The following is a 15,945-nucleotide window of genomic DNA, read 5'->3' as shown; positions in this document are numbered from 1 at the left end:
GTCAGGGTATTGAATAGCACTTAAATTGGGTAGAGTTGTAATGTGCACAATAATTCAGTTTTGTCCATTGTGCACTTGTTCATCCAATGTTAGGTTTGTGGAATTATGTAATGCATGATTACATGTCATTTCATGCAAAAACTTTCTAAGTTTAAAATCTATTTTCTTCCTGGGGTATTGTCAAGAAATGCCGCACATTCATATGGAAACAGAGAGGAGGGAAGTCAGTTGTCCAGGGAAATTAAGTGTTGAAGACGGAGGACAACATTCATTTTAATAATCTGGAGGTTAGACTTTTGTGACACCAGACTATTTAGCCTTGTTGATAATGCTATTGTTGTGATCCTACACAATGCAGAAAAAATTACACTTGACACTGGTGCTGAGGAATTCCCAATGTTGAAAGAGTGTTTTCAAGAAGGAAGAAGAAAGGGGAAAGAAGTCAGTGTTCCATAATAAAAATAGGATTGGCTAAGAAACTAATTGTATGTAAACGCACGCACTTGAGCACTGACAACATACAATTCTTGTAGGGATCTAAATTTAATATGTATGTTATATCTATTGGCTATATTTAATGCCAGGTTTTTGTTCTGCTGAAGTACTTATTTCCTTGAATTTTAGGATTTGCCTGATGGTTAAATGTTCTGAACTGAAATATTGACATTAAAAGTAGAGACATTAATGGTCTGTGTGGTGCCATTGAATAAATTGGTGAGGTATGTCTATGAGGTCTCCAATGTAATGTTTTATTCCATGCAATCTATAATTAGAAAAGGAGACGAGTCTTCAAGGACTGCAATTTATCTCAATTCCCTTGTATTTCATGATGAGAAGATTGCATAAACTCTTATTTGTAATTGCTTTCCAGCAAATCCTGTGCATGATTTGTGTCTGGATGCTTATGCTTTTAGCACTGCTGCGCCCAAGAAAGGGCGGCATGGTTGGTGCAGCGATTAGCCAAACGTCTTTTCAACACCAGCAACTGGGACCGGACCGGGGTTCAAATCCCATGTTGTCTGTATGGAGATTGTACATTCTCCACGTGTCTGCATGGGTTTTCTATAGGGGCTCTGGTTTCTTCCCATCATTCGAAATGTACTGGGGGGGGGGGGTGTAGGTTAATTGGGGGTAAATTGGGTGGCATGGACTTGTAGGCTGAATTGGCCCGTTACCATGCTGTATGTCTATATTTTTTTTTATATACACAGGCTATTTTGGCAGTTTGTCCTTTTACAATGCATGTAAGATCTGCTTTGATATAACCCAAAATTAGACCTGTTTGACCATGTCTAAGGTTCCACACTAACTGGCTACCAGTTTCAAAATCCCTTCCCTTCAGCATGCTTGTAGACTCAAAAATATCCCACTACCCCGAGCTCCAAACTTTCAAGGGTTTTTAAAAAGAGTAAATAAAGAATAGGATAGATTGCAGTGTTTGTATTTGGGATTGCAAAGCTAATTTAGGACCTCGGGCATTATATTCTATTGTGCAAAGATGGTACCAAAATAAACAGGATGGCATGATTAGCGTCGTGGTTAGTGATACGGTATTACAGTGCCAGCAACACAGGTTCGAATCTGGTGCTGTCTTTAAGGAGTTTGTACGTTCTCCCTGTGTCTGTGTGAATTTCCCCAGGTACTCCGATTTCCTCCCACCCTCCAAAATGTACAAGGTTGTAGATTAATTTAGATGTCATTGGGCAGCAAAGGTTGAAAGGCCAGAATCAGCTTCTATCATGCTGTAAATAAAATTTAAAATTTTAAAAACATAAATATTTCTTTGATATCTGCTTTTTAAGTCAGTAAAATAACGCATTGCATGATGCACAAGTAAAGTTTGGCAGAAGGAAAGATTAACACTTCCTTCAAAGCAGGTATTATAGGTGGCATTCTATGGGATAACTTTGTCATATGCACAAGTACAATAAACTTATTATCATTGTGTATATATGCCCAAATTCTTGCTTGCTGCATCCAAACAGGTGCATGTGATACACCAACTATGATAGATACAGTAATAAATATAAAGGACAAATGTATAAATATTCACACTTATAGTAAGTGCAAGAAAAGAAGTTCAGACAGGGTTTTGTTTTTTGTGGTGCTGGAGTAGTTTATGACTAGAGATAAGTCTCTGATGGCCATTGGATAAAAATAGTTCTTGAACTTGGAAGTGCTGAATTTCAGCCTTCTGAAGCTTCTTCCCAAAGGTAGTACCACGAAGAGGTCATGATCAGTGTGATGGGGAGTCCTTTATAATTTTGACTTTCTCCTTGAGGCAGCATCTCACATAGAAATCTTTAATGATTGGGAGTTTGGAGCATGTGATGGACGTGGCTATGTTTGCTGCTTTCTGCAGCCTTCTACATTACTGAGCACTTGAATTTCCAAACCAGGCCTTGATGCAACTAGTTAGTATATTTTCCACAGTGCAAGTTTGATAGATATTCAAAAACCTGTCAAACTTCGAATTTCTTAGAAGTGAAGGCATTGGTGTGCCTCCTTCACAGGTGCTTCAATGTGCTGGATCTAGGAGAGGTACTCCAATGTGCAGATTCCCAGAAAATTGAAGGGACCAACATACTCCACTGTAGTTCCATCAATCAAAACGGGTGTGAGGTTCTCTTCCACCCCCACCCCCCCACTCACCCCCCAACACTGTCTCCTCCTCATAAAATTCACAATAAACTCCTGAGTCTTGTTGACATTAGATCACAATTTGTTGTTCTGGAACCACATGACTATAATCTTGATATCCAATCTGTATTCTGATTTATCTTCTCCCATTAATCAGCCAACAATGATGGTGTCGTCAGTGAAATTTGAGTAGGACTTGGCAATGCAATTGTGAATAGTTTATAGAGAATTAAGCAGGGGACTAAACACATAAGGTTGAAGTTCCCCAATGTTGATGGTCAGCTAGGAGGTGGTGATGTTGCCAATCCACAATGATTGGGGTCTGTCAGAAAGGAAGTTGAAGATTCAGATGCAGAAAGATTAATAGAGTACCAGATCCTTTAATATAATTATGAGTTTTGACGGTATGACCGTATTTAATCCTGAGCTGTGATCAATTATGATGTAAGTGTTCTTGTGGTCCAGGTGATCTAATGCAGAGTGGAGGTCAGCAAGATGTTGACCTGTTGTGATAATAGGCAAATTGAAGTGTGTCAAGGTCCCTCCAGAGACTGGAATCTCACAAAGCATAAGATGTAATTACAATTGGCCAATAGTTGTTGAGTTTTTATAGATTCCTTTATATGGATGTTGCTAATTTTTTTTGCCTATCCTTAATTGCCCCAGAACCAGAATTTAGTAACTTGCCAGGCTATTTAAAGCACAATAAAGAGTCAACACATACTGTATGTTTGGGTCTGAACTCAAATCAGCAAACTTCATTCCTGAAAGACCTATTGAGTCAAATATTTGTTGACAACAGTCCTTGATTAGCATTCTGATTTTGTATTCCCAATATGATTAACTGAATTTAAATACCCAAGTTGTTGGGGTGGGATTTGAAATAGCTCTGGATTACCAATTCATGTCCCAAATTTTAGACAATCTATATTTTAGTGTTTTTAAATGGAAATCTATTTCTGCAGTCTTTAGCTAAATACTTGTTTGTTTTCATTTTTACTTGTGTATCTACTAGATAAAACTGTTCCTCCTAACATGAGCCAATGAATTCTGTACTAGTGGTGAAACCAAACTATGATAGTTTTTATGTAAACATACATCATTAAGTTTGCTTTCTGTTGTTATGTGGTCAGTGCTTGGCCACAAATTTTGAATAAAAATTCAGTACAATTACAAAATGATGTTAAAAATGCAGGAAACAACTTCAAAGACTCTGGCTACTGGATGTTTAGTGGATTGTTTGACATGCCATCACAATACAAACTCTTGTCGGTACTGATACCAGTTGTTTTTGTGAAGAGCAAGTGCTTTCCCACTACGTTGGGGGGGAAAAAAAACAAGAGTATCTACCCATCATAGGCCATGACCATTTAGAATAAAATTCAGAGGCTTTGAAGCTCATCTTTGCATTCCTCTTCTATATTGTATGGTATCAGGAAAGCATGAAAGATAAATAGGATTTGAAATCCCTTGTTAAATTTTAAGGCAAATGTCTTAATCAGGAGTGTTTTGTTATGCTATGTTTATTTTGTACAGTTATTGTTCATTTCAATGAAGTAGGTATCTTGTAAGAAAATAGAGAACTCTTTTAATCGTCGTGCATCTGAAAAGTGTAGCACTGTGACTCTGTTCTATTTTTACTGATGATTACAAGTAATTGGTCTGAGAGAGATAGTTTAAATAGCAACCTGAGACCGCCAACCTTCTCTATGGTCCTGAACGTTGCTGGCAGGCTCAATCCTGTAGAAACCCATTCGAGTTCTCTTTGGGGCACAAATAATTCTTCCCAGAATTAATAGAATATGTCACCAATTATTTTTACAGCATATTGGAATTAGTTCCAGACATTTAGCAAGTTACTTAACACTAATATACATGCATGTGCATTGCGGAGTATTAAGTGAATGTTGCATGTTTGGGTTATAAGTGAGAGTGGAAAATAGAGGGCAGAGAATCCAATGCTTAAATTACCATTGACCTTTGGAAAGTAAATCTCGTGTCCTTATCTAGGCTGATATGTATGTGGTTCTGTCAATGTGATTAACTCTTACCTACCTTCTGAAAAGGATCAACAATCTTTCCTGTTCAAGGACCGGTGAGAATGGGAATTAATTGATCCCCTGTAGTAATGTTCATTCCTGTGACTTCATATAAATGTAACATATGGACTTTTGTTCATTGAACTTTTTTGGAAATTGGATACATGAATGTAATCTATAATAAAGTGATAAGTTTAAGATGCACTTAAGATTTTCTTTTCCTCCCTACAGCTGGTTTGCCACTAGGTGTTCTAAATGTGGCCAAAATAAAACCTTATCAAAGAGGTTTTTATTGTGATGATGAAACCATCAAGTATCCATTCAGGAACAGTACCGTCACTTCCACTGTCCTATATTCAGTTGGGTTTACACTGCCTATATCAGCTGTAAGTAGCTCAGACAATCTGTCGAACTGTGGCTGACCCCAAAAATCTTGGTAGGACGGAAGAAATTAAACAATGATGTTGACTTGTAGTTACTGGGTTAATTATTGTGAAACCTGCTTCATTATTGTTTCATTTTTTGCTTTTGTCTAAAATTAGAAAAAAAATTGCAGGATTTTAAAGGTAATTCTGAAGCTTTAAATAAATTCTGACAAAGGCTGAATGTCAGACTCAAAGCCTTCCTCCACTGAATGAGAAGTCAACATGAGAATGGTGGGTTGTGGGTTTTGTTGCAGGATGCTCGCTCTGATCTATGAACATTTTTGGGTATGTGTGAAGCGATTTGGTGTTTGGTGAGCCAGTGAATGGCTTAATTAAAATTTGATTATATAAAAAGTGATTTTTGTATGATTGCATTTGCGTGCATGTAATTACTGACTATTCTCTATTGGCTGTTAACGCTTTGATCTATTGGGTATGTCAGTAGCTGCAAATTCAAATGCTTGGTTTGGTTTATTGGGCATCGGTGTGAGATAAATTAGTTCTGCAGCCATTGAGCTTTGCTATACCTATGCATTTTTCTAGGATTTATTTTTTGCATTCTAAGTGTTTTTAAACATGAACTAGTTGCAAAATCCTTCTAGGAAGCTCAGTCTTTGACTCGCCATTGAGAGTGAGCAGGATTACTCTCCTGACGATACCTTCCCCACCTCTTCCAACAGCTCTCGCACTTGAACAACACTAATTAACAATTTGTTGTTTAGATCGCTGAAATAGTCCTTCCAACTGAAGCAACTCTTGGGTCATCTACTGCATCCAGTGTTCCCGTTGTGGTCTCCTCTACCTCTGAGAAACTGGACATAGACTGGGACACTTCGTTGAGCACCTCAACTCTGTTCGCTGCAATAGTCGGGTTTTCTGGTGACAACGCATTTCATTTCCCCGCTTCTTTCCCACGTTGACATGTTTGTCCATGGTCTCATGTACTGCCACACTGAGACCACCTGCAAATTGGAGGAACAACACCTTGTATTCCATCTGGGCACCCTCCAACCAAATGGCATTAATACTGACTTCTCTGGTTTCTGTTAGCTGCACCCCCCCCCTCCCTCCCTCCCTCCCCCCCCCCCACACACACACAATCTATCCCTATATCTTCTTTCCTCTTGCTCTCTCTCTCTCTCTTTCCTTTCCTCCAAATCTGCATTCACAGAGTCACCCCTCCCACTCAATTCTCACCTTTCCTGTCCTGTCCATGTCCAATTATTATCTTTTGTCTATTGGTCTGTGCTCCTCCCCCTCCCCCTTCTTTCCTTCTCCCCAGCCTTTTAATTCAGGTTTTTTATTCATACCTTGAAGAAGGGCTCAGTCATATATCTTTACCTCCTATTGGTGCTGCGAGACCTGCTGAGTTCCTCCAGCATTTCTGTGAGAAGAACATGATTGAATATATTAGGACCATAGACATGATACGAGTGGTGCTCACAGTACAACTGGTGATTTTCATTAACATTTTAAAGGTGGCATTTACTTACAAAAAGAGAAATTTCTTGGATGTTGTTTTATCTTTCAAATCTCTTTTGGATGTCCCAAACCACCTCATGTTAATAGAGTAGTTTTGGTGTGTATTTGATGTGAAGTGTATACTTGATGTGTACATATTACCAATTTCCTCACAGTAAATTCTTATAATGAGGTTAACAATGATATAGATTCAGCTTGGTACAGGACTTTCCAGCCCATGAGCCTGTGCTGCCCAATTACACCCATGTGAGCAATTAACCTACTAACCCTGTACATATTTGGAAAATCAGAGGAAACTGGAGCACCCAGAAGAAACTCACATGGACCCAGGAAATCATACAAACAGACAGTAGCGGATTCGAATCCAGCTCACTGGCACTGTAATACTGTTACCCTAACCGGGCTGCCCATTTTTAAAGTTGGTCAAGGGATGAGACATTGCAGATAACTCTCCTGCTACTATTTAAAATAATATTTTTATTGTTCTCCCTTAATATCTCATCTGAACGAGACATCTCCAACAGTCTGAATTCCCTTAGCTTGGATCTCCTCTGGAGTGGAACATGAATGCTGAACATTCCGACTTCTGTAAGAGTACCACCATCAATGGTACAGTAGCTGTGCAAGAAACTGTGTTTTGGACTATTCCAAACATTCTCCAGGAATTAAGAACTATTTTCTGGACTAATGTTCCTTTATTCTGAAGTACCAAAGATGATGTCTAAAGTCAGAATTAGAAGCTGATTTGATAGAGGATGTAATGTTCCAAGATGTGTTCTTTTCTTTCTAATGAACAATTACAATTCAATACATACTTGGTGCTGATTGTTTTGTGGTGGTATACATTCAACAGTACAGGAAGCTTGCACCCCATAGTGATTTAATTGTCACTTTAATTGGTTCTGACATAAATTACCCACAATTATCCATATTGATTCTACTTACTGATGATGGAACCTATTATGATGTGGTCCATTTGATTCTAAAAATATCATAGTTTGTAGTTATCTATTAGAAATTGATCAAGAATGGCTATGTGATGTGATGACTACAATTTTGTTTTGAAAGTGTTGGAGAAAAGAATATTTTTGTGCACTCAATGGAGAGGGTTTCTTGCAACTTTGCATTCCCTCAGGGGTGGGAATTAATCTTTGTACCTCTATGTTTGGGAATTCCTCTAGTAATGTTGTTAAAACATCGCATGGCAAGTCATCTGTGAATGGTCTCTTGGGTCCTGTGGTATGATAGGATTTTGTATTACAGTAAAACTCTCTTCTCAAACATGCTTCAAACATTTATTTGAAATCCCACTAGTTAATTATAGTGTTTTATCACATCTAATCAGATTTCTTGATGTCAAACTATTCATTTCTCTGTAGGGAATTTAAAGATATACAACATTGGAGAAAAAAGGTGGGACAATTTGACATTTTTTCAAAATTTCCTTCAGGGGGTTCTTTGAAGTTGATATATTTAGCTAAGTACTGTACTGGGTAAAATAACTACATAGTGTGTTGCTTGTTTATTGCATATGGCTTCATATTCATTAATGCTTTCCGCAAAGCAAGTACTGTAGATGCAACAATTAGGATTTAAAAATGTGTGAGAACATACAAACAGAAATGGACCACTCAGCTCCACAAGCCTGCCCATTTACTTGTTTGATCAGGGTTGATTGCTCATGTTCTTGACTCCTGTGTGGAGTTCCCCATTGACATCAAATTCCTAATTTTTCAATTTTCTACTTCTTTAAGTATTCCAATGATTGAGCTTCCATGGCCCTTTAGCCAGAGATTCAACCAAATGGAAATTCCAATGTACACTTATCAACTTACAATAAAAATATTTAAAATAGGGAAACAATTTTCAGTTAATCAGTTACTAAGCAAATTATTCATTATCTTAATCCATAATCATTGTCATCAGTTTTTGGTGTAATTGGATGCTATAATTATCCCAGGTGAACTTTTCATATTGGATCTATATAAAATATAATAGTGCAGCCAAAAACATGCCCTTTACCCCAATCTCGGTGCAAAACATGGTGCCAAATTAAAATAAAATAGGTGCTTGCACATGATGCATATCTCTTTATTCCCCGCATTTTCATATGTCTAAAAGTCTCTTAAATGAGACAGTCATATCCACCTCCACCACCAGCCCTAAAAGCCCATTCCAGACACCTTTTACTCCCAGTGTGTGTGTTTAAAAAAAAAATAAAATAAAAAAAAAAAAAAAATCCTGCACATCTCCCTGAAACTCCCCCTTTCCACCCTTCCCTCCAACCTTGCACTTCCTCTATTCTGCAACATTTTTACCCTAGCAGAAGAATTCTGACTGTTTGCCCTTTCATAATTTTATGAAATTCTATCAGATCTCCCCTCAGTCTCTAATACTCCGGAGAAAACAACTCAAGTTTGTCCAACTTCTCCTCATAGCTCCTACCCTCCAATCCTGGCAAATCTCTTCTGTATTCTTTCTAAAGCCTCCACATAATTCAAATGAGAAAATATGAAATAGATGATTGAAAATAGAGTAGGTGGTCCACCAAATTAACCACTGAATTGGCCAAACCATTGTACTTCTTAGCACTGTTAACCCTGCAATCTCCTGGGACAAAGCCTCAGGCTCAGAAGAGAAAAAAGATGCATTGGCCTTTGATTCCCTTTTGGCAATCATTACCTGGCCATGTTATTTTTTTAGATTTATGTTGTCAACTAAAAAAGTCTGGAACCAGGCCAGCCTTCCTATGAAGGTAATCAGATAATTGGCAACCGCCAACCCACCCAGCTGGCAATATATTCCAAAGGTTCACAATTTTCGGGTGGAAAAAACAATTGGGAATAGATTGAATGGCTGTACTGTTCTTGCATAAGTTAAACTCCTTGCCAGTCTATCAGTGGTGTCATTGCTGGGACATGTGCTTTTTTTTGAAGAATGGAATGTGGATGTTGCTGGCAGAGACAGCATTTATTGACCATCCCTAATGGTTGCTGAAGGGAGGAGCTATTTGAGAATCAAAAATATTGGTAGGTCTGGAGTTGCACAATGGCCTGTCTGGTCAAAGAAAGCATAGTGAACTGGATAGGGTTTTACAGCACTTCACTAATATTGTGCTTACCATTTCTGTATGGAATTTTTCAAAGATTAATATTTATTAAATTACATAAGTTCCCTCTTTGCTGTGTTTGGATTTGAACACATCCATGCACTTCTAAGTCTATGCTAATGTAAAATAAGTAGACCAAAATCCTTAAGCTTACTGAGGAGTCACTGTTTGGAAACAAAGAGTGGGCACAGTGGAAATCAAAACCAAATCTGATAATTTATTTGAAGGTTTCTATTGCAACCCATTAGACTTATTTTGTGCACATTAACAGAAACCATATCTTTAAGTAAAATGTTTAGCTTCTCATGCACAAAAGCCTTAATTTCCTCCATTAATTTCTTTGTTGTATTCCCTTCAAAGTACAGGTACTGCATTTGTTGGTACAGGTTGAGTACCCCAAAGTTCCGAAAAGATTCAAAAACCAAAATTTTTTTAGCACTAACTTAACAAGGTGAAAACAAAATTCACTACCTGACTTGCCATGTGGGGCTCTGATGCTCTGTTGTGCCAGTTTGGTAACAACAAAGCTCTGTGGCACAAAACAAAATCTTTGCTTCTGGCAGAGAAGATGCCAAACAGAGCTGGATCCAAGTTTTCAGTATCAGCTGCACCCGGAGTCGGTGACAGCAACTCCATTCTCAACATTGGGTGCGGTGCCTTCTGCCTCAAAAAAGTAATCTTGGGCTCCTGGGCAGGAGTGGGGACTGTAGCTGGGGACTGGTGGTGGCAGTGAGGAGGTGTCGGGGACCAGCGGTGGTGGTGGGGAGGTGTCAGGGCTGGCAGAGTTACAGATATTGGCAAAGAAATGGTAAATGGATTTTAATCTGGGCAAGTGTTGTACATTGGGAGATCAAATGCATGGGAAAAGTACACAGTTATTGGCAGGACCCTTAATAGCATTAATATACAGAGGGATCTGGAGATCTAAGTCTATCATTCCCAGGAAGTGACCATTGCAAATAGAGTGGTAAAGGAGACATAGGACATGGTTGCAGTCAGTGGATGGGACATTAAGTATAAGAGTAAGGAAGTCACGATGCAGATATATAAAATTTGGTTAGGCCACATTGGAATGTTGTGTACAATTCTGGTCATTCCAAATTGGAAAGGGACAGAATAGATTTACCAAGATCTTGCCTAGATTAGAGGGTATAGGCTATGGGGAGAGGTTGGACAAACTTGCGTTGTTTCTTCTAAAGCATCGGGAGCTGTGGGAAGACTTGATAGAAGTTCCTGAAATTATGGGAGACATAAATAGGTTAGTCAGAATTTTTTCCTAGCATAGTAAATATAGCGCAGATGAGAGGACATACAGTGCCTTCCATGATATTTGTGACAGACACTTTTTTTTCCCTTTATTTGCACCTGTGCTCCAATAAAGCTTACAATAAAGCAATTCACATATAATGAATGTGCACATTTCAGATTTTATTCAAGGTTATTTGTATACATTTTGGTTTGACCATTTAGAAATGACAGCAATTTTTATACACAGTCCCCTCATTTCAGGGCACCATTATGTTTGTGAGATGTTTAATTGCTTTATTGGTGGAGGTAAAAGAGAGCTAAGCTTGCTTCTAAGCTTTTAATAATCTTTGGAGTTTGTAGTTGCCATATTTCAACAGGAGGACCAAAGAAGCTATTATGAGGCTGAAAAACCAGAATAAAATAGGATAGAAATCACCCAAACTGTAGGATTACCAAAAATCAACAGTTTGGAACATCCTTAAGAAGAAAGAGCATACTGGTGAGCTCAGTTGCAAAGGGACTGGTATTCCAAGGAAGCCTTCACTGTTGATGACAGAAGAATTCTCATCATAATTAAGAAAAATCCCCAACGTATATCCAACAGATCAAAAACACTCTTCAGAGGGAGTGTTGATATGTTAAGGACTCATGTCTGCAGAAGACCATGAACAGAAATAAAGAGGCAACACTGCAAGATGCAAACCATTGCAAAGATGGTATGATTCAGATCTTGGGCAGTTCCTTTACACCTCCACACTTTGCTCTTGCTGTCATTCTGATACAGGTTAATCTTGGTCTCATCTGTCCACAAGACCTTTTTCCAGAATTCTGCAGGTTCTTTTAAATATTTCTTGGCAAACTCTAATCTGGCCATCCTTTCTGTGGCCAATTAGTGGTTTGCATCTTGTAATGTAGCCTCTATATTTCTGTTCTTTAAGTCTTCCTCAGACAGTAGTCGTTGACATCTCCACACCTACCTTCTGAAGAGTGTTTTTGATCTGTCGGACATACATTTGAGGATTTATTTTCATCATGATAAGAATTCATCTGTCATGAGCAGTGAAGTTTTCTTTGGAATACCAGTGCCTTTGTGATTACTGAGCTCACCTGTTTGACCTTGCTTCTTAATTATGTTCCAAATTGTTGATTTTTGGTAATTCTTTGGTTTGGGGGATGCCTCTTGCTGTTTTATTCTTGTTTTTCAGCTTTATAATGGCTTCTTTGACTTTCATTGGCACAACTCTTGTTCTCATGTTGAAAAATGGCAAATACAGACTCCAAAGGTGATCAAAAAGCTTAGATGTAAACCTAGATCTCTTATACCTGCACCAATGTAGCAATTAAACAAAGATGAGTACTTACAAACACCTGTGAAGCCAAATGTCCCAAACATTATGGTGCCCTGAAATGAGGGGACTATGTATACAAAGTATTGTAATTTCTACATGGTCAAACCAAAATACATACAAATAACATAGAACATTATAGGACAGTACAGGCTCTTTAGTCCTTGATGTTGTGCCAACCCATATGTTCTTTAAAAAAGTTGTACACCCACCCTACCCTGTAACCCTCTATTTTTCTTTCATCCATATGCCTGTCTAGGAGTCTTTTAAATGCCCCTAATGTTTCAGCTTCCATCACCATCCCTGGAAAGGCATTCCAGGCACCCACAACTATCTGTTTTTTTTTAAATCTTGCCCCTGATGTATCACTTAAACTTCCCTCCTTTCACTCTATGTCTTCTGGTGTTTGCTATTCCTGCCCTGGAAAACAGGTGCTGACTGTTCACCCTATCTATGCCTCTCATTATCCTGTTGACTTCTATCAAATCTCCTCTCAGTCTTCTACACTCCAAAGGGAAAAGTTCCAGCTCTGCTAACCTTGCCTCATAAGACATTTTCCAATCCAGGCCACATCCTGGTAAATCTCCTCTGCACCCTCTCCATAGCTTCCACATCCTTTCTATTAATGAGGTGACCAGAACTGAACACAATTCTCCTAAGTGTGGTCTTACCAGAGATTTGTAGAGTTGCAGGATGACCTCTCGACTCCTGAACTCAATTCCCTGATTAATAAAGCCCAGCATCCATAGGCCTTCTTAATGATCCTATCAACCTGTGCAGCGACCTTGAGGAATGTATGAATTTGCACCTCAAGGTCCCTCTGTTCATCCACACTCTTAAGTAACTGACCATTAACCCTGTACTCAGACTTCTGGTTTGTCCTTCCAAAATAAATCACCTCACACTTATCCAGATTGAACTGCAACTACCACTTTTCTGCCCAACTCTGCATCCTGTTCATATCCTTTGTAACCTCTTCCATCCTTCAGCTCCATCCACAACTCCTCTAACCTTCGTGTCATCTGCAAACTTACTGACTCATCCTTCTGCCTCATCATCCCAAGTCATTTATAAAAATCACAAAAAGCAGGGGTCCCAGAACACATCTTGCGGCACTCCACTAATCACTCTCCTCCAGGAAGAATACTTTCCTTCCACTACTACTCTCTGCTTTCCACCTGCAAGCCAGTTTTTTTTTATCCACACAGCCGAGGTTCCACTGATCCAATGCCTCATGATTTTCTGGATGAAGCTCTCGTAGGGGACCTTGTCAAATGACTTGCTAAAATACATGCAAATCACATCTACCACCTTGCCCTCATCAACTCAATTAGGCTCATGAAGCATGACCTTCCCTTCACAAAGCCATGCTGATGATCCTGGAGTAGACTGTACCTCCAAATGCTAATAGATCCTATCCTTAAGAATCCTCTCCACTAATTTACACACCACTGATGTAAGACTCAATGGTCTGTAATTCCCAAGATTCTCCCTATTATCTTTTTTAAAAACAAGGGGATTACATTTGCCATTCTCCAATCCCTCTGCCACCTCCCCTGCAGTCAAAGTGGATTCAAAGATCATAGCTACTGCCCCAGTTATCTCTTCTCTCATTTCCTACAGCAAACTGGGGACATCAATCTTGATGTTTTTAAGACAACCCAACACTTCCTCTTCCTTAATCTCAACATTGTCCAGCACAAAGACCTGTTCTATTTCGACCTCACCATGACCAAGGACCTTTTCTCTTGTGAATACTGAATCAAAGTATTCATTTAGGATATCCCCAACCTCCTCTGCCTCCAGGCACATGTTGCCTCTTTTATCCTTTTAGCGGCCCCACCTTCATTCCAGTCATCCTTCTGTTCTTCTCATATGCATAGAACACCTTGGGTTTCTCCTTAATCCTACTTTCCTCCTTCGAGCTCTCCTAAGTTCTTTCTTAAGCTCCTTCCTGGCTACCATATATTTCTCATGAGCCCTTCCTGCTTCTTATATTTAACATATGCTTCTTTATTCCTCTTGACTAATTGCCTCACCTGTTTTGACAGCCATGGATCCCTTTTCCTACCTCATTTTCCTTGCCCCAGTGGGACAAACCTATCCTGAACCCAGCGCAAGTGGTCCCTAAACTTCCTCCACATTAGTTCTGTGTTTTCACCCTTAAACATCTGTTTCCAATTACTCTTGCTAGTTCCTGCCTCATCCCTTCATAATTAGCCCTTCCCCAGTTAAGCACTTTCCCAATTTGTCTATTTTTATCCTTTTCATAGCTATGCTGAAACTATGGGAGTTGTGGTCACTCTCATCAAAATGCTCCCCCTCCGAGAGGTCTGCCTCCTGACTAGGTTCATTACCCAGAACTAGATCCAGTATAGCCTCTCCTCTTGTTGGCCAGTCCACATACTGTCAGAAATCCTTCATGAACACACCTAACAAATTAAGCCCCATCTATCCCTCTTGAGATCAGGAGGTGCCAGTCAGTATTAGGGAAGTTGAAATTACACATAACTGCAATCCTGTATATCCTGCACCATTCCAAAATCTGCCTGGTAATTTGCTCCTTGGTCCCAAAGGGCTATTTGGGGGGCCTATAGACTATTCCCAGCACAGTGGTAGCTCCCTTCCTATTTCTGACTTCCACCCACATTGACTCAGTGGACACACCCTCTGCAGCATCTTCCCTTTCTATAGTCATGATACTATCCCTCACCAGTAATGTTACTCCCCTCCCCCTTTTTCTACCTCCCATCCTATTCCTTTTAAAACACCTAGCCCCCACAACCTGCATCAGCCAATTCTGCCCTTCCTCCAGCCAAGTTTCAGTTATGACCACAACATCATAGTTCCACAAACTGATCCATGCTCTAAGTTCATCCCCTTTATTCCTAATACTCCTCGCGTTGAAAGAGACACATTTCAACCCCTCTAACTGGCTACATTTATGTTTTGTCCCCTGCCTGTCCTTCCTCACCATCTCAGAACTGCCTCTGCCTTCTGAATGATTCTGAGTTCATCCAGTTCCTTAACATGGTCTCCCAGGAGCTGCATCATGCTTTTATCCTTCTACCCAAGTCTCTGCCCTCACATGCTGATTCCCATCCCCCTTCCAAACTAGTTTAAATCTTGCCCAAAAGCTCTAGCAAACCTGCCCTCCAGGATATTGTTCCCTTTCCAGTTCAGGTGCAGCCTGCCCTTTTTGTACTGGCCAGACCTTCCCCAGAAGATATCCCAATGATCAAGAAATCCGAACCCCTGCCCCAAATCTTCAGCCACACATTCATCAGCCACAACTTCCTGGTCCTAATCTCTCTGGTAAGAGGCACAGGCAGCAATCCTGAGATTACTGTCTTTGAGATCGTGCTTTTTAACTTCTTTCGTAACTCCCTATATTTCCTTCTTCAGGACCTCATCCCTACTCCTATCGATGTCATTGGTTCCCCACATGGACCATGACATCTGGCTGCTGTCCTTCCCCTCCAGAATGCTATGAACTGGATCAGAGATATCCTGAATCTGGCACCTGGGAGGCACACCTCGATCTTGTTCAAGAGGCAGAGGCAATTGTAGAGAGGAGCTTCAGGGAGATAGCTACCCCTAAAAGGCAGGAAACTATTAGGAGAGGGAAGGGAAAGAGGCAGACAGTGCAGGGCACC

The 15,945-nt window shown here is 39.7% G+C and overlaps 1 protein-coding gene across 9 annotated transcripts in view; it reads left to right on the top strand.

Annotated features, from left to right (window-relative positions):
- Positions 1-15,945, top strand: part of plpp1a (phospholipid phosphatase 1a) — a 126,974-nt gene that overhangs the window by 27,515 nt on the left and 83,514 nt on the right. The window contains exons 2-3 of one of the 9 annotated variants that reach the window (XM_069924371.1): positions 4,911-5,065; positions 7,966-7,999. The exons of 6 other annotated variants lie outside the window; for them this stretch is intronic. In XM_069924371.1, the coding sequence (XP_069780472.1) occupies positions 4,977-5,065; positions 7,966-7,999 (123 nt within the window). In that variant the 5' untranslated portion in view covers positions 4,911-4,976. Of the gene's footprint in view, positions 1-4,910; positions 5,066-7,134; positions 7,196-7,965; positions 8,000-15,945 lie in introns of those variants that run through there. 2 more of the 9 variants (XM_069924367.1, XM_069924369.1) reach the window with 2 other exon arrangements.

The sequence above is a fragment of the Narcine bancroftii genome, chromosome 3 (genome assembly GCF_036971445.1).
Source record: "Narcine bancroftii isolate sNarBan1 chromosome 3, sNarBan1.hap1, whole genome shotgun sequence".
NCBI lineage: Eukaryota > Metazoa > Chordata > Chondrichthyes > Torpediniformes > Narcinidae > Narcine > Narcine bancroftii.
Note: the sequence above shows the minus strand (reverse complement) of the source record. Positions and strands in the feature narration are given on the sequence as shown.